This window comes from Thunnus maccoyii, chromosome 14 (genome assembly GCF_910596095.1).
Source record: "Thunnus maccoyii chromosome 14, fThuMac1.1, whole genome shotgun sequence".
NCBI classification, from domain to species: Eukaryota; Metazoa; Chordata; class Actinopteri; order Scombriformes; family Scombridae; genus Thunnus; species Thunnus maccoyii.
In genome coordinates this window covers 25,626,208-25,645,332 of record NC_056546.1, presented here as the reverse complement: position 1 = coordinate 25,645,332, position 19,125 = coordinate 25,626,208, and the positions used below count along the sequence as shown (strand labels likewise).

The 19,125-nt window shown below is 39.7% G+C and overlaps 1 protein-coding gene across 3 annotated transcripts in view; it reads right to left on the bottom strand.

The window, feature by feature from the left end:
* LOC121911489 (serine/threonine-protein kinase 32C-like) overlaps positions 1 to 18,704 on the bottom strand; it is a 75,084-nt gene extending 56,380 nt beyond the window's left edge. The window contains exon 1 of one of the 3 annotated variants that reach the window (XR_006099869.1): positions 17,982 to 18,700. Coding sequence is in view for 1 of the 3 variants with exons in the window: in XM_042433018.1 (XP_042288952.1) it covers positions 17,982 to 18,063 (82 nt within the window). In the remaining 2 variants the exon portion in view is untranslated. Of the gene's footprint in view, positions 1 to 17,981 lie in introns of all 3 variants that reach the window. The other 2 variants (XM_042433018.1, XM_042433019.1) reach the window with 2 other exon arrangements.
* Positions 18,705 to 19,125: the final 421 nt, after the last annotated feature.

The following is a 19,125-nucleotide window of genomic DNA, read 5'->3' as shown; positions in this document are numbered from 1 at the left end:
AAATAACTGAATTTCAGTTGGGTTTAATGAAAAACCACTGGGAGAGCAGAAGATTAAGTATTGATGCATTCCTCATCCTCAGTAGCCTCCAATTTCACCCTGGGTTCACCAAAGAGGCTATATCTAACTGGAAGAGTAACACCACATGATCAATAAACCGGACCAATGATACTATTCCACTGTCACAAGAAATGGATGCGTCAAGCTGAGCTCGAATGCTACCAAGGACTGTGAAAGAGGCAAAGCACTATCCTAATGGGGGGCAACCTAATACCTTTGATGTCAGTAGAGCTTGAGTACATTGATCTACGCGATACCACTTAATACAATGGAGCCATGGTTCACCGTGCTCATTCCATTCACGTCTGAAAGTGTTGTGCTGAGAGGGCTGAATCATAAATGCCAGAGACTACTGCCGGAGTTTTGTCACATGTTCTACACCATGTAAAAATACTTCCATTTAAAAACCTGAGTGACTTATCAACTCGCACTGGCCTGAGCTAGATAAACCTGCCTATGCCAGGTTTAACAGATTTTAGTATTAGTATTAGTAAACATTGAAAATGCATATTTTAAGTTTGGGGTTTTTTTGTGGATTCTTTGGGATACTTACTTTAAATATGAATATAAACAACTTAACTTACATGATTAAAGCTATAGTAGTAGCTTAGATAGTTCTTGTAATGTGAAAGTGTTATAATAGGCTACAGTCGATCCCACTGAGAATCAACACCAGCAGTTCGCAATTTTTATAGCTTTCAGCCACTTTCATCTCTTACTTCTTGTTCAAAGGTCCATATCGGAGTCAGACCAAAGCTGCATTTTGAATCGAACTAGTAGTGGAGAGTTGAAAAAATCTGATAATGATATATAGGCAGATATTTGTTTTTTGAACATTTTTGAAAAGGATCCCTTAACTTTGTTTTTTAAAGTGTTGTAAGATGTGTAATGACCATAGACTGTAAAAAATATGGATGTAGCCACCGTAATGTCACCCATTGGTTTCTGAAGAGCAGTTTTGAAGCTCAAAGTGGCTGCCGCCATTTGGCAGTGCCTGACTCCGCCTCACTCCTGGCTAATCCAAAATAGGCAAAGAGGTGGAGCTGAGGTGGGCCAAATGAAGCCTGGTTGCTGAAACAAGCCATCTAGCGCCTAGCAACCTGTCATTCAAAGCAGCCATGTCCTTAATTATGCATAACTTTACGGTTTAATAAAATTTTAACGGGTGAGTTATAAAAAAAATTGGTGGAGAGCCGTATACAACAAGTGGCTGGTGAAAACTAGTGACAATGCACAAAGCAAGGAGAGGCAGATATTTTCTTCCAGAGGTTCTGGAAGTCAGGGCTAAACCATTCATTCATCAAGAGGAAAGATAGAGGACCCCAATGATTTTTCCATGTTGCTCCGTTCCTACTAAAGCATAAGTAACAACAGTAAAGGTTGACCATAGCTATGATTGATGCCATTCTTCCACTAGATACAGATATAGAATATCACTTTGCACAGGCACTTCTGCCTTTACTGATGTTCTTCCATCTAAAAGTTTGAAGGAAGTAAGAAGTTCATAGAGGTTCATAGAGAGTGATTATTATTATGAAAACTTGCTTTAATAACTTCAGTGTCAGTCATAACAGGACTGTATTATACATAATTTGCACCTAAGGTAATGGAACAAAGCAACAACATTACTGGCACCCAATCAATCATTATTCCAATAATGCTAAAATGAGTATCTGAATATTGAAATATTGGTAGAGTGGGTAAAATGAATACATATCAAAAAGCCTTTTAAAATGTTAAGTAGTTTGACACAGAACACAAAAAGTGAACACTGAAATGTTAATGCACAGTACATTTAGAGTACAACCAAGCCATCAAATCACACAGAGTGAATGCACCCTATGTAGAGAAGCCCATTGGACTGGGATCAAAAAACCTCCTAGCATCGATCCCTTCCTGTTCTGTCTTTTGAGAATACGCCTCTGCTTCTAATCCAATCCTATGCTGTCTGCCTCTGCACTATGTTATCAGCCTGTGTACAAGCCATTTCTCAGATTTTGCTGACAGGTTTCCATTTGCATACACAGTGCATAGAACCACTATGCACCATGCTTGGCAGCTTTATAGCATCAGCAGCAGGCACCGCTGGATATAATTACCACTATGTGCTTTGCTCAAGTTCTCATGGTGGTAGTTTGGTATTTCTACACAGACGCTGACAGAAGGATCAGTGACTGAGCGCATGTGACTCTTCACTGTGCATGTGACTCCACACAGTGCAACTAGGATCATAGTAAGAACGGGTCTAAGAAGAACTGTTTGCTTTACAGCAGCTTCTTCTCCCACGTGATTACTGAATATTTTATCGCAGTAGTAAGCCATATTTCATGGTTTGTAGTAGTCGAGCTGCCACTGGGACACACTAGAGTCTTTGATATTGAGCATCCAATTGAATGCAATGAGAGCTGGATGCAGGAAGACTTACTGTACGATTCAACTCATTGAAAATCCAAGGCAATTTGCTGTTGGTATACTCAGTTTTTCACGTGAGCTCAGGGTCTGAGCTCTGCTTATAGGCCACCTTGATCCTGACCTTCCACTGATCTTCTTTGATCTTTATTGATGGGACTCTCATTACAACATGGGGGGAAAAGACTCACATGTTCTTTTGATCAGCATAGGAAAGGCTGTGCATGTGCCGTGGATAGTGATAAAGAGAATATGGTGGCTTGAAATGTTTTACATTAGCAGCATGCTTCATTTCGAGTAGTTCAAGTTTTAACATACTGCTCTCAGAGGTGCCTCTTGTGCAAATAAAAATGTATTTGTTGGAGAATTAAGAAAAGAAAGATCAAGTGAAAAACGTCAACACTGTAACACTTTTTCCACAGATCCATTGCTTGTTTAGGATAAAGATGGAACTACCTCCTTTGTAAGAAGTTCATTAAAGCATGCTGTTTCCCTGTTTACCTAAGAGATCTGTCTGTAGCTACGGTTTACTCTGTAACTTGTGACAAAAAAATTTCAAACAGATATGATGGGGAAGTGCTTCTGCAGTGCGCTGAAGGCCACATTTGATGAATCTGTTTACTTAAATCACTATCATCACTGAGCAGCCATCATCATCATTTTCTCCTTGTACACTAGAGCACTAATACAGCCTAATTGCGGGCTCTCTAAACAGAGCATCACATGAATATTCATGAGCACTACAGAGCTCATTGTCTTTACAGGCGTGACAATTTCAGCTATGGATCTCAACTGATAATTGGACAAGCACAGGGAGATACTCACAGAGGGTGTGCCGGTGCAACACTATATTCAATTCCAGTGGTTAGTCGGCGATCCCTGCGGGCGGACTGTCATGTGGTTATACCGTCTTTGAATCTCCTTGCATGTGCATTAATTACCCCGAGAGTGTTTTTTTGATCTTCATCTACTGGGCGGCTTTTATGATGACACAAAAGAATCACACTGCTGGAAAATTAAAGCATCCATTAAGGCTTGATCTGGCTGTTTTTTTTCCTCACTGTGTTTGTGTGCCTCACTAATGTGATGAACCTCTATTCAAAAACAACTAGTGGGGCATTTGATTCATAGTCCTTACCTTGTTGCTAGGGTTACTATCAAATTAGACTGAACTTGAACTGCTGGTGCCTTAAAGATGATCAATGCTGGGCATAGATCAGGGGTGCATGCATCAACTGCCAAAGTTTTATTGGGTGTTTCATTGTTGACCGATAGAAACTAATGATTTTCTCTCCGGGCAGTCATGCCTGTTATTTCTTCATCTATCACTCACCTACTACTACAATATCTAGTCCCTGGACTTCTGTGGATGGAGACATCCAGGCCAGTAATCTGGTTTGCTATATCTACATCTTAAAGATATCCATATCTCTCTTCCTTGTCTTTAATTCTGCTCTCTGAGTTCAGGCTTACTGTTGTGAACAAGGTCTTTGCTATGGGACCTGTGAGGAGGGGCGTCACTAGAGATTTATGGATAGGGGGGCTAAGCCTTTATCAGGGTGGTCTGGGAGGAGGATTTTTTTTTTTTTTTTTTTTTTAAATGGCCCCAAAATGTCTGTTTGTAATGAATTTTTAGAGTAGCAATAGGTATAAAATCAACACAATAGATCTGTCTCTTCATAGTTTGTAATAGGCATGGATCTAATATGATTTAAATGCTATTCATCCACTCACAACAGACACAGATCAAGCAGAGGCATTGAAGTCAAGGAATTCTATCTCCGCTCTCTTAGATATGTTGCAGGTCCTAAGTATGTTATTCATACAGAGACTGATGTTTGATGTGTGAACCTCTAAAATTAAAAATGTCATAAAATCATTTAGGCTAGTTTATGCCTAGTATGAGTAATAGGCCTATGTCATAAAATTCAGTATTAATGTTAACTGAAAGCTTAAACAACTTCCTTCTTGATCACTAACCTCCATCAGACCTGCTCCTTCAGCCCTGTCAGTCTCCTCCATCTTCCTCCTCCCCCCTTCAGACAGCCGGGGTAGTTGTTTTCCTAGTCTTTATGCTAAGACGAGCTAATTGAATGCAGCTATTGAACAGATATATATAAAATCTTCTAAGCTAACTTACCAAGGCAACAAACAATTTTTCCCAACATGCTGAACTATTTCTTTAACCTGGTTTTTTGCTCTGCCCTGTACCGTAAGAGCATGCCAGTCAGCGATCTGCTGAGAAAGTAACATCCACTGTTACAGCAGTTACAGTTTGATACAAGATACCAATGTGCAAATGTAACCCCCCAGGATTTAGACAACCTCACACAGTGGTTGTGCTGTTGCAATACAATGTCAAGTCAGTTTTATTACAATTATCCAATAGTAAACTTTATGTATAGTAGGTATGACTATGCACAGTATCGTGGAGTCGTAAAGTTGAATGAGGTATGAAAACGCTGCACAGATGTCGAGTAAATCTTCACAAACAGGGAGCCGGGCCGCTGAGAATGAAAGAGGAGATATGAAATTGGACCTCTGCACAAAAAGAAATCACTACAGGAGGCTGTATCATTCATCTAAAGGCTGTCAAGACGAAGAGGGAGCGAGATGAGAACACTTCAGAGGATAATTCTGCACTGCAGCATGGGGACTTTCGCATGCACAGCATTGTCACAAAGAAACATCATCTGGACCGTGTGAAAACTTCTGAGGTTACCATGGCAATGTGTCCCATTGTGTGTGTGTGTGTTTTCTCTCTGTGTATGTTACGTTACAGGGCTGCCACATCATCTCCTAGTCCCTGCATTGGCAAAATTAATTCACCGTGATTCACAACTCCTGGGCCAGCATCGGCACATTGTGTATTCCTCATGTTTTGGCTCATTAATAACACACAGAGGAGGCATTGTTCTGGACTACCTATGGCCTATTACCGTATATCTGGGAACAGACAATACATATAGACTGTCTGCAATGCGAGTCAATGCCAGTGTAGGTTACTCCTGCAGCACCGTGTTAAATTACTATATTGAAAAAGCCATGGATTTATTGGACAACTCCTCAAAAGGTCATCATCCCAAAATCAGGTCAGCCACTGCATAGTCATTAAAGTTGCAGGTACAGCGAAAGATACATCACCACTCCCACCGCTACTGCAGTCAGATGTCTTTTAAAACCGAAATAGTTCACTGATTAATTGATCATTCAATCGACAGAAAATATATATTTTGATAAGCGATTAATTGTGCCAGACATGTACTGGTATCACACTTCTTAAATATGTGTATGTTCTTCTTTTCTCCGTCTTCTTTCACTGTAAATTGAATATCTGTGGGACAAAACATGCTTCCTGTTTGCTCTAAGAAAGACTTCACCTAAGGACCATTTTATTAATTTAATAGACAAAAAGATTAACCAAGAAAACAACCAGCAAGCAACTCAATAATGATAATGATTAGTTAGTTGCAGCCCTTGTGTCTTTTAGCTTTTATGAAGACAATTCTGATTCTGCTTATAGACCCTGGTTTTTGTTAAATCTTGGTGTTGATACTTAGCATTTCATCTGATTAACAAAGAAAGCTAAATGTTACACGCAAATGTAATTGAGTCGGACACACTAGTACTAACTGATTCTGGAGCATTCTGTCTACAAGTGGTGCTCAGTGGGTCCAAACCCCCTGATTCTTATATATTTGGAACCAGTGCCAAATACGAACTAGTTCTCAATACCCAACCCTAACTGCTTTTACCATCCTTGTATATCTTCAGTGGGACCTGGTTTCACAAACCGCTGGGCTGTGACACATCGTGGTGAAGAAATGGACCACGCTCCGGGGTTAAAATGCCATACTAACCTTTCGACTGTTCACAGAGGGATACATTAAGGATCTATTTAGAGCGTGGTGAGAGGTGGTGGGAGGTGGTGGGAGGGAATGTGGTAGAGGCATAAGAGGAGGAAGAGCAGTCACAAAGAGTCTCTAAGAGAAAAGAAAAATTGTGATGGTATAAATAGAGTTCTGTCCAGTATGAGGTTTTTTTTTGTTTTTTTTTTTTAAAAAAGCAGTTCAGGTATTGAGCTTTGAAAAAAAAACAACAACAAAAAAAAGCACTCTTTATTTTCAGTCCTTCAAAGGTGAAAAGTACACTGACGGCTGAATAATGCATCTTCACTTGCAACACCAGCTGTCTTCACACGGACACATATACAAAGCACAAAAGTGAAGACGTAGATATATCACAAATTATTCACGAAAACATCTCCGACCCCAATTTAAGGTCACTTTCAGGAAACGTATGTTGTATAAATGTATTAACCTGAAGAAAGAAGACTTATATCATCACTATATAAGCACACTTACAGTTAAAATAGGGGAACAATACCTCAAGAGAAAGAAAACAGCTTTAGTTAAGCAACGGCGATACAATACTTTACTACACTGCCTAACGGTGCTTGAGCTGAAGCCCGGCATGTATGACACTGCATTTAAGTGTGTGTTTAAGGTGAGGGGAAATGGACACTGTGGCCTAGTTCTCTCCCATTAGCAGCTCCGATCTGAAGCAGAGGCAGGACACGTCGTGTTCTGGCCCAGATACACCTGACTTTCTGTTAGTCCGCGCAGGTATTGAGGACAAGCGCTAGAGCTGTATATTCAGTTCACCAGTCAGGTGTGCGCTCATATGATGCATCACCCCAAACCCAGTTTCAAAAGCCTCACATGGTTACACAACATCTTTTTTAAACTAAATCACTTGCTATCGACTGAGACACGTTTCTTTCGACACCTGTGAGAAGCGGCGTGATTGTTTTTACAGACCTCTGATCTATGAAGTGAATGAGGTTTGTTTGCATACACACTCCCCCGGGGTATAATGTGCAGCTGCAAGGGAGGAGACTCTGTCAGTTTAAATAGTGTCACATTTCAGTGGCCATTCAGTGTGCAGTATTTTAAGAATGAGACTATGGATGTGTGTGTTTGTGTGCCGTTATTGAGTCATTGTGTAGCCTGGTTACTGTTGGCCGATTTCTTAAACATTATGTAAATGAAAAACTCAGCTGAAAAAACTGATTTTCAGCCACATGTACACTTAGCAGTAGCTGAGTTTCTTACTGGGGTTTTACAAAATCATTTGTGCATGACAGACTTCAGACAGAGAAAGTATTGCTTTGTACAGCTGGATGAAAGGAAAGATTATTACTTGTGGTGGTGCATCCTTGTGTCTGAAGTAATTAAATCCAAAGCCCTTGATTAGCAAAATATGGTTGGGGGGTAGAAAAGAAATCTGATTACTGACCAACAGCATGTAAGCATGGGTTTTATCGTAATCCTGTTATGCAGTGTGTATGTGTGTGTATGTGTGTGCGTGTGTAAAAGTGTTCTCTGACTTCCTGCCTTAACCTGATTTCTCTCGATAACCTTGTTTCTTACGTGCATGTAACAATAATGAATGTGACAAACTCTTTGGCAACACAGGTGAGCTCAAAGCTCTACATAAAGACATAGAGTGGTGGTGAGCGGTTCGGTATTCTGACATCAAAGAGGCTGGCCGACAGACTGTCCAGCCCTGTCCTCTTACAGTGATGTGAAGAACACAGTCACCTTCCTCTGACCTCCTTCTCTCAGTTACAAATAGCCTCCTGAAAAAAAAAAAAAAATCACATCCCAGAAGGACAGCCATAAAAAAAAGCAATCATTTCAATACCGGTTGAAAAGTTTGCATACTGTCGCAGCCATAGAGAGACATACTGCAATTTAACATCTTACAATAGTAGATGAAACTGTAATGCTTTTGTGAAGTTAAGAAACCAAAAGCAACACAAGAGCAAAAGTGCATTTAATGTTTTAAACAGTGCGTTTATCTGCTCTAACATAACCTGCACTCATTAGCAGAGTAATGCTGCAAGTTCAAGGAGCATATCATTAACTATCTACATTAGATGGGTTAAAAGAGGCCAGTAGAGCTGAAACTAATGATTATTTTCATTATCGATTAACCTGACGATTATTTTCTTAATTAATCGATTAGTTGTTTGGTCCATAAAATGTCAGAAAATGGTGAAAAATGATGATCACTGTTTCCCAAAGCACAAGATGATGGCCTCAAACATCTCCTTTCATCCCAACCAATAGTCCACAAGCCAAAGATATTCTGTTTACTGTCATAGGAGACTAAAGAAACTAGAAAATATTCACATTTGACAAGCTGGAATCAGAGAATTTCAACCTTTTTTCTCAAAAAATGACTCAAAGCGATTATTCGATTATTAAAATAGTTGACAATTAATTTGATAGTTGGCAACTAATTGATAAATTGACTAATCGTTGCAGAGACTGGTTCACAACTACCACATCCACTGTGTAGTATTTTCCCACTGTGTGGACACCAGACCTGGATGCTATCAGTTTATAATAACGTTAGCAGCTCTGCCTCGATCTTTACTGGATTTGCATAAGTTTACACTCAGGCCAATCAGGCTACAATTCTTAAAAAATGGAAACAATTTTGACACAGGAACAATGCAGAGTTGCTGAGATTGTCTGAAGACTGGTTTTAATTGGTTTCCATGGGCAGTAATGTCTGGACTGGCTGCTAAATGAAATGTTGGAGCCCAGAGTTAGTCTCCGTGCACTACACAGATGCCTCCTCACAAACAGACACTACACACACACCCAGCGTAAAGAATGGGATTACAGACTACAGAGTCAAGCAGAGCCTGTCAAGCAACTTGATTTTGTGATATGCGATTTTAGTTTTTATCCTCTCTGATCCTCTTCTTTTGCTGTGAGATTGCCTGAGTATGGAAGCCTATCATGATTCAACAATAAGGCTTGCCCAATTGCCCAGGACAAGTAAAATGCTACGTCAGGCTAATAAATCTAGCAACTAACTTGCCCGATTTAGCAAGTGGTAAAACATTTTTAAAAAAGAAAAAAGGAAAAAATCAATAATAAACTAAAAAAGGTTTCAATCATTTTTTTCAATCATTGTTGTATCATAAATTACATTCGCATTCTCTGGCACACAGCACAGCCCCTCCCCTTGTACATATCAAAAAAATATTGGCACGTGCTGTTGGCCAATCAAGGATGGAGTAGGCTAGTAGTGTGATGCGTGAAACAAACACCCCTCAGGATTATGTGAGCACTGCCAAATAGAGGAATCAGTGGAGCATGTCATTTTTCACTGCCATAAATACTCTCAAGAACAAGAAGCATTAAAGAGGCAAATCAGGAAGCTTGAAGAGGAAGAAATGAGTCTAAAAAAAAATGTATTTGCCATCGGGTTAGGGAGTCCATTTCATTATTTGGGCTGATCAAAAGGATGAAGTGTTCAGTGAAATATAGTAGCCTGGGAACCAGACAAATCTGCTGAGCTCATGTTTTATTTGCTCTGGCAGATGCATCTGGCTCCCCTCCAGTTCAGACAGATTTCCACCCGGCCTGGAACTGGACGGGCCAGTCACAACCGTTTATCTAATATGGGGCAGGTTTGATACAATGACTAACAGTCCAAAAGGTCCGGGGATGATCCGTCGTTTGAGTTTGACTGTTGTCAATAAAGAAGTCTGCAGAGCGCAACGCACCACGCTCACGAAAATCAGATCAAACTGTCAAACTAGGCAGCACCGATCAAATATGAATCAAGATTGTTGGTGCATTGCCTATTTTCCGCCTCAAAGGTTTCAGAAACATATTTTAGGGTAGTGTTTAGCTGCAATTTGAGTAAGTTTATGAGTCGGCCGCCACGCTTCGTCACACGTTTCACTGCCCTGATTGGTTGTAGGTCAATCCAATTGCATCCAGAGACATTTTGGTCTGCCCGTTGATAACATCCTTTGGAAATCAAAAATGCATTTAGAGGTTCCAGACTTATACACATTTGCAAATTAGTGTGGAGATGGCAGACTAGAAATATAGGGGATGGGTCATTCCATTTTTGATATGCAAGAATGTGCATCTATGACACTGTGTGTCCTTGTTCTGTTTCTTTTACTTAAATAAAGATTAAACAGGACAATTAACTGTAGTCTTTGTTGTTATTTGATAACCGCTAATAAATAAAACATTTTGTATAGGTGCAAGTAAAAATTGACTTTGGGGAAGTAGATTTTTTTTAATTGGTGCATAAACACAACACAGAGGCAGAGACATGAAGTGAAAAATATGCATCCCTAAAATAAAAAACAAAAACAAAACAAATAATAATAGTACAAAAATCACCATATTAATTACAAAAAAATATTTTTATGATGCCAGCCAGTTACCACTGCTAGGTTCTGTTGTTCAGAGCTCGTGTGCATATGTGTGTGTGTGTGTGCATGAGTGTGTGAGTGCAATAAGCAGAACAGCTCTCCCAGTCTAATGCATTTACATTTACATGTCAACACGTTCTTTTGGTGTCAACATGAAAATGAAAGTGCAAAGCTGTCAATTCTCTCATCAAGTTAGGACGTCATTTCCTCGTTCAGTGACTTGGTTCATGAACATTTACAAGTTCTACCGACCGACCTGGGCCCGCTTTTACGCACCAACCGGAAGCAGCAGCGTTTGTGTGTCACTGGGGTGATGGCAGAGAATATTGTTCACCGTAGAGCTGGTTCAGTCTTTGAAACGAAATGTCAAATGCCGTTTTCATTTTCAAATTGTTAGAAAATTGCATTTTCATTTTAATTGTGACTTAATATTGCTTGCATAAATGGAAAATCAGGTTACATTGTTTATACTGCATTTTAATTTTCTAAATTTGAATAATGTCCACTGTACAGCGGGGTACGACTATGAAAATATAACAAGTATGTGAAAATGAAAATGAAAATTAGATTATTGCATTTTAATTTTTATTTTTAGTCAAATAACTCATACATATGTGGAAAATTATAATGCAATTGTGGAATTACATTTTCATTTTCACGTTTGAATCATCATTTTAATATAGTCCCCTATAGGCTTCCATACCTGAGCATGGGCAAATTGAAAATATACTTACAGTTTCATTCAGGTTTCCCGCAGGAATAGCCTAGGCCAGAGTGCTGCTTCTCTTCCCTCTGTCATGAATCTAGTTCAGTAATTGAAGCAGTGGGAACGAGCTGAATGCAGGCAGCTGAAAGCAGGAATATATTTCTCCAGAAGAACTGTACGCCCAGAGAGCCAAATATTGAACTAAACTACTGCTGCAAGAGCGCCTACAGCAAACAGTTTTGTTTGCTTTATTAGACGCTCCTCTTATCAATTCCAGTCTGTCATTCCCCAAAGACAAAGTCGAGCTGATTTGTGATCAACAATAAAACCGTGTCCCCTTTGGAGAGGTCACCAAAGTGCAAATGTAGTGACAAAAACAGAGGCAGGGGAAGACAGCAGGTGTGAGAGAATCCACACTGTTACTCCTCCACCCTACCATGCCCACTTCAATTGCATTCCCCTTATGCTAATCCCTTCCTCCCTGCACAGAAACAGGCACAGACATACACACACACACCACAATAAGCAAGAGCGACCTTTCTTTCCTCTGTTGTCATCTCAGCATCAAGCTGAGCAGATCTCTTTGAAGACTTCTTCGCTCTGCCTCTAGAGCCGCTACAACTGTCATCACCTGCACATCACCCGAAGCAAACAAGGTCACATATGACTGGGGAGATGGACAAAAAGAACACATGAGGCATTGTGAACTGCTTTTATGAAGTGTTGTATCCTATACCCTTAAAATATTGAGAGCACAGAAATCAAATGCTGGCACTTTAATATTAGTCCTTATCTGAAGTATTTAAAGGGGTATTTACAAGTTATATTAGGGCTAAATTAATATAAATCAGTTTTATATTGAAATTGCAATTTAAAAGTGCAATTTTCACATTATAAGAGGAGCAATTTTAGTCTTAATGAGCAGGTCAAAGTTTAAGCCAGAGACTGTTGCTTTCACCGGCCATAATGATAACTGTCGCCAACAAATTTACTCAGCTGTGGCTAATTAACGTTAATTCTGTGAGTTGGCAAAACAACAAATAGACTCTTGGCTTTCTTCTGGTTAATTATTCTCTCTGCATGCCTGTGTCTGCTTGGCCAAAGACATATTATCTGGGAGAAGAAAGATCACATTGATGTTTGAAAAAAAAAAAAAATATGGAGTGGGCTGTGTGTTTATAGTGTTCAGAAAAGATCAACCGAGTGAGAAATCTCTAAGCAATATAAGTCACGTCAGACAGGTGGCTAGCTAGTAGCTTGGCAGTTGTTGAGAGCGAATAAAAGACAATTAGTGAAAAGAGTTGTCACTACCTTCCGGTTAAACCTTTTAGCATGATATCATCGTTTTAAAATCACCACCTTAAAAGCTTTCACTTGAGACCTGCAGGATTCGTAGCGGTGAAGCTAACGTTGCAGCCTCAACAGACCTTTTTCACGAAGATATTTTGAAATGTGACAGCATAGGTGTAAATAATCACACACTTGTATAGAACGGAGTCATCGTTTATGTTATTAGTAACACCTGTGCTTTTCTTTCTATGACAAGTTAGAACGTCTGCTGTGAAAACGGTTTATACAAAGCTGTCACCAGTAGCAGAACGCCAACACAGACAGACCCGACTTACCAGCAGTGTGTCATTATTACCCAGTACACAGCTGTTATCAGTTAATATAATGTCATTTTTGGATGGTCAGTATTCCACAAATGTAGTATCTTAATAAGTAAGCTAAATTGGTCAATTTTCTAGAAAATTTTCTAGAATTTTCTAGAAAACTGGGAAAGTTTACGAAGGAATTTATTTTTTATGACTGGTTTAAAAAAAAAAAAACAGTAAGTAAGACAATCTCTACAACTGACAGTTTCACTGCTTTCATTCCTCTCTCTTTATCTGAGAGTCCATCTGCTTTCAGTGATTACACTCCAACTGTGTGTTCGGATGGAGATCCGACTCCATCTCACCTCTTTCTGATGCTTACACTTCAAATGACACTCCAAACCCTTTCAAGTGACGGATCTTCACCTTTGAACACAAACATCTTCAGCTCTTCTGACACACTGTCCGTACACAATCTACTCACTTCAGCTGACATCTCATTCAGTTTCATGAACCGGCACTGACTTCAACTACATCTTCAATTCCTTTCAGCACTTTTACTTCGATTGATACTTCAGCTGCGCTCAGGTCTTACATCTGAACTGATTTGAACTTCTGTCAGTGATTGTATTTCGGTTGCCACTTCAACTTCATTTCATTCAGTGTTTCAGCAATTCCAACAGTTTCGAGTACAGATTTTCAGCAGTGAGCGCATTTTATTCTGAAAACGTTCTAGTTTTATCTGATTCTACTCATGTAGAAACACCAGATTTGTGATTATGCTATGCAGACCACACACACAGGCCTGTAGTTTGATTTATAGAAAATAATCTCAATATTCGTCCTGGGTCACGTCTTTATTTTTGAGAGAGGGTTGCTACTTCGGACATGAGCTGTTGCTGTATATCTGATCATTAAAGCGTTAAGATGCTACAGGGGAAATACTCAACAATATGTGGCCACACTCCAGGATCAGATGATACCGCAATATGACCGCGACAGTATTCCCCCACCTATTGCGTTACTGCTAAGGGCAATTACGGCAGCCCTCCGCTGTGGCAAGAGGCCAGTAGCTGCAGGCGGCCGTGGAGCGGAGTTGAATAAAGGGAGTGAGAGAAATTGAGAGGCTGTAACAGAGATGAAAGAAAGTGAGTGCCTCAGTATTCAGTGCAAGTAATCAGCCATCTCTCTCTCTGCATCTATCTTTATCCTCGACCAAATCTGCTTTCATTGCCTCATACGCTTCTTCCTTGACGAGGAGGAGCAGTCACGCACACGCTCAGACGTTTCGGGGCGGACACACATGCGCGCCTACACAAAAGAGGAGAAGTTTATTGTCCACAGAAGTGGAAATTTGCCTTTGGCTTAACAAGGATGATCAAAAGCATACAGTGATATAACAACACAATAAACAGACGACGCAATTAACCACGTCCTCTGACTGCACATCATGCACGCATTTTGAATACTTTGTAAATCCTTCGGAGCATTAATAACGAGTACACCAGGTCCGTGTGTACATGCACAATAAAAGCGTTTGTCAGTTCTGCACTCTCTCTTGAATACCACGCTCACAACAAGCGCTCTCTTTCAAAAAGCGACAAGCTAGTGCTGTTCCAAGTTCAGATGAGGACTCAGAGAGAGAGAGCGGAGTGTTCCTCGGTCTGGAACCTGGCTGATAGTTAAATCAAACTCTCTATACACTCACATAGTCAGCTCCAACTGTGTTTGTGGAGTAGAACTCATTCATAGTAGGTTGCCACTAATGAGTATTATCATTATGGATTCATTTGTTGACATTTTTTTTGTCCAATTGATCGGTTAATTATGTTGTTTGTAAGATGTAAAAAGTATTGACACAAACCCACCAGCTGTTTCCAGAGCCTGCGGTAATGTCTTCAAAGGGCTGGAATCACTCTGACTGAAAGCAAAGTGTCCCTCAATGAAAGAGAAGCGAGCATAATGACATTTTGCATTTGCTGTTGAAAATCTGCAGAAAAGCAAATGTTTTATGTTTTGAATTCATAACTGACCTGATAAATTATTCACATTATTTTGTCCAGACTTAAGTGCAACGGTTGGATTCTGGAGACAAAGGTGTCAACAGTTCATCTTTATTCACGAGGTTTCCAACCTATGAGTCAGGACGAGACACATCTGAGAGGTCTCAACACTGCTACACATATAATTACTTCTTCTCCAATTTGTACTCTCTGGTGAAATACTGGACATTTGCACCTCTTCAGGCCTCCAGAAATCATTCAGACTAAACAATCGGAGAGTCTTCATTTCAAGTCACTGAGAAATAAAACCTGCAACAGTCATTGTTTCATTTTAAAAAGGTAACAAGACAAAAAGATTAAGAATTTAAAAAAAAAAATTTAACATGCTGTGTTCAGTGATTTAGCAGTCAAAGGGAGTAAGAAGAAACCTGTCCTAAATAATAAATAATATATATAAATAAATGATGATAAATAAAGAGTGTGATAGACCAGACCATTAAACTATCGCTGACTTTTATTAATTTCCTACCCTGACTGCTGTTGTCAAAGAGTTTGAGTGAGAAAAGCAGTGCAGGATGTGCACCTCAATCAATTCCACAGCCTTCCTTTGTTAATCAAACTATCTGCCAAAAGAGCCCTTTTGGCAGCTATGCTTCGACATCAACCTGACCACTTGATTATGTTTGCAGCCTTCGGAGCCAAATGCTGCTCTAATATTACTGCATAATGTAGGCCACATGCTGTTTTCCAAGAAGCCCAGAGATACTGTTTCTAAGAGACCTGACAGGCGGCAAGAGACATCTAGAGTCGAAGTCAGCATCAACAACGCAGTGCACCACGGTTCGCTCCCACTGTTATCAGTGCTAGGCAGCCCTTTGAAAAATGAACAGGGTAGAAGAGAAGCAGCTGCTTTACAAAAGACGCTACACTGTGCAGAAGCGGCGCTTCACAAGTGTTCAAGGTGATCGGACTGACGTTAACAGTTGTCTCTATTTAATGTATATGCGCCCACCTCTGCAGAAGAGTATTTCATTGCTGCATAAAGACTACATTCTGCTACACTTACATCAAATACTCCTTTGCAACAGAGAACAGAGTCTGCAATCTGTGCATTTATGGATCATCATGTTGGTGATGACAAAGACGGTGACGATGACCACGATGAAGCATACGCACTGACTTTTGACACTCGACGGATATTGAAAGTGAAGCAGGGCTACAGCAGTTATTAGTGTTTTATAGGTCATACATAAGCAGCACCTGCCTCGTATTAATGATAAGAGAATATGAAAACTGTCTTCAGTCTGGTAATAAAGATGCTGGAGGCTCTCTCTGTCTCTTCACATCAAGGCTGCAACTAACAATTATTTTCATTATGGATTAATCTGCCAATTATTTTCTCCATTAATCTGTTAATCATCTTGTCAATAAAACATCAGAAAATGGTGCAAAACGCTCATCACAATATCCTAAAACAGTAGATGATGTTATTAAATGTCTTATTTTGTCCAATAAACAATCTAAACCCCCTAAATATTAAATTTACTGTAATTTATGACCAACAAAAGCAACATGTTCTCACATTTGAGAGCATTGAACCAGTGAATGTTTGGCATTTTTGCTTAAAAAATTACTTAAACGATTATTCAATTATCAAAATATTTGCAGATTAATTTTCTGTCGACTGACTGATCAATTCATCGAGTAATCGCTGCAGCTGCACTTTACATTCACCACAGACAAAGTGGAGAAACATGAAATCTCAGCCTTGAGAGATTCAAGGTTTCTCCTTCAAACACAAAAAAAACACACCTACAGAAAGAGAAATTGCCTGGCCAACAACATCTGTCGAAACCTGAAGACATCAATGCAGGACTTATCTTTGGTCAGCTGGTGCAAGGCTCAGAACGTACAGCTTAATTTTGCACAGCCACTCCTGTTCTGTTCAATAACCACTAACCCTGATAGTTATCTGAATTAGTGCTGGACACTTTTCTGTGTAGGCTATCGACAAAAAAGCTGAAAGCTTAATTGGGTTATCCCTGAATGTAGGAGTGTGTACTAAATACACACACACACACACACACTGGGGCCATATGACCATATCCCTGCAGTGATATGACCTCATTTACTCAAGTTTTGACTGTAACTTGGCCAGCACACATTGATGGTAGCTCTCAGCAGCAACACTGGCTTTCTGTAGCTCTATCACACACATCCAGTGACTCAGTGCTCAGCTTATTTGGTGCACTTCCAAGAGGCTTATTTTTTCATACAGTGACAAGCTATCATGAATTAACATTACTTCCATGCGTGACACTAATCTTGTCTTAATTACGCAATTAACTCTCTGTCTTCAAATAGTCCATATTTCAAAGAGTTCATTCAGGCTTAAAAGTATTTTCTCACAGTATGAGCAGCAGATATTTTTTTTTACTGTAACCGAGTGTTAATGTTACACTTTCTATCATGTAATGAAGATATTCATTTTATCTGTGTATATGGGCTCATTTGAAGTGGAAACCTTGCATGCTGTGAGTGTAGTGTGGGCGTTATTGTGTGTGATGAAAATACTGATTTATGGTTAGTTTGCTTCTTTCATTATCGCCTCTAGATAATAAACCTGACAAACAGTATAGTTATCCATTAGTAGGAAGTTTATCCAACCTTTCAAACACACACAATCACGGACTTTGTTAAATATTGGCATCATGCTTTGAGGATTAACCTCAGCAGCAACAGTGTTAGTCTGTCGACATTAGCAAAAACTTTGTCAACTTAGCTCCGGTATCAGCAGACTCTGTGGTAATATTACAGGCTAGTGCTTATTGAAGAGATTTTAGACACAGTACCGTAAAACAAAAACACAATAAATCAAATATTGAGACACCCAGACTGACTAACTGTTAGCAACAACTCCTAAAAGGAGTGTTTACTTTTCCATCACTTACCATCTTCCTTTTCATCGAAAACTGGTCTCTTTGAAGAACTATTGGCTCCCATCCTCTTCTTCCACTTGCCCCAGTGAAACATTGATGCTCAGATTGCATTCCTCGCCTCTTGAAAGAGAAACTACAGCTCAGTGTAGGACACCCTCCTCAATGAACAGTAATGATAACCAAACATTTCACCCAAACCGGGTCCGTTATTTCGCTTTTATCCGTTAAATATTCTCCCCGAAAATTTGAGCAACCGCGACTCAAAGTCTTTGTGAACCAGGGGAGGGCGAGTGTAGCAGGTACCGACGGACTGTAAAATAGCTTAAAACACAGACTGTTCGGTTAGTTACAGCTGGACTGTTGAAATATTCACTCGGTACTGGCTGTGTTCAGTTGTCTTCCGTATCCTTCCAGCCAAACCGAAAGACTTATGTTTGTCAGAGCTCAGAGTGAAGAGCTGCGTCGAGTGTGATACAGTTACAGTAAAACCGGAACTCAAGCTACTCAGCCTAGAAGATAAAAGCTTTAAAGGGATAGTTCGGATTTTTTGAAGTGGGGTTGTATGAGGTACGTATCCATAGTCAGTGTATTAACTGCAGCAGGTGGCGGTCGGCACGCCCCTAGTTTGGAGAAACAGACAGGAGTATCACGAAAGCTAAGCAATGTACTGCTGTGGACGGAGCCGACAGCAAAACGTATTTTAGACACCTAAAAAAAAGCCTATTTAAAAAAAATCAGTATCAGTTTGAGTGTGCGATCTATTTAGATTATTTTCAGCCCTCTCTTTTGGCACGACCTTTTTGTCAATTGTAGAACCTCCATATTCCTACGCATGCACTCTCTGATCCAAACAGCTGATCTGCGTGTAGGAATACAGAAGTTCTTCGGTTGAGAACAACGCCAAACGATTATCAAAACAGTTGGTGATTAATTTAATAGTTAATGACTAATCGATTAGTCGACTAACCATTGCAGCTCTATTGAATATAAGCTCATAGCGGAGCATCTGATATGCAATATGAATTTATGAGTGATGAAATGCAGTCTACGTAAAAATATAGTGAGTTATACTGTAGGCCTACATCAGTTAAATATTTATAATATAAAGTTAAACAGAAATATAGCTAAATGGTTGTTTTCAAAAATTGCCGCCATG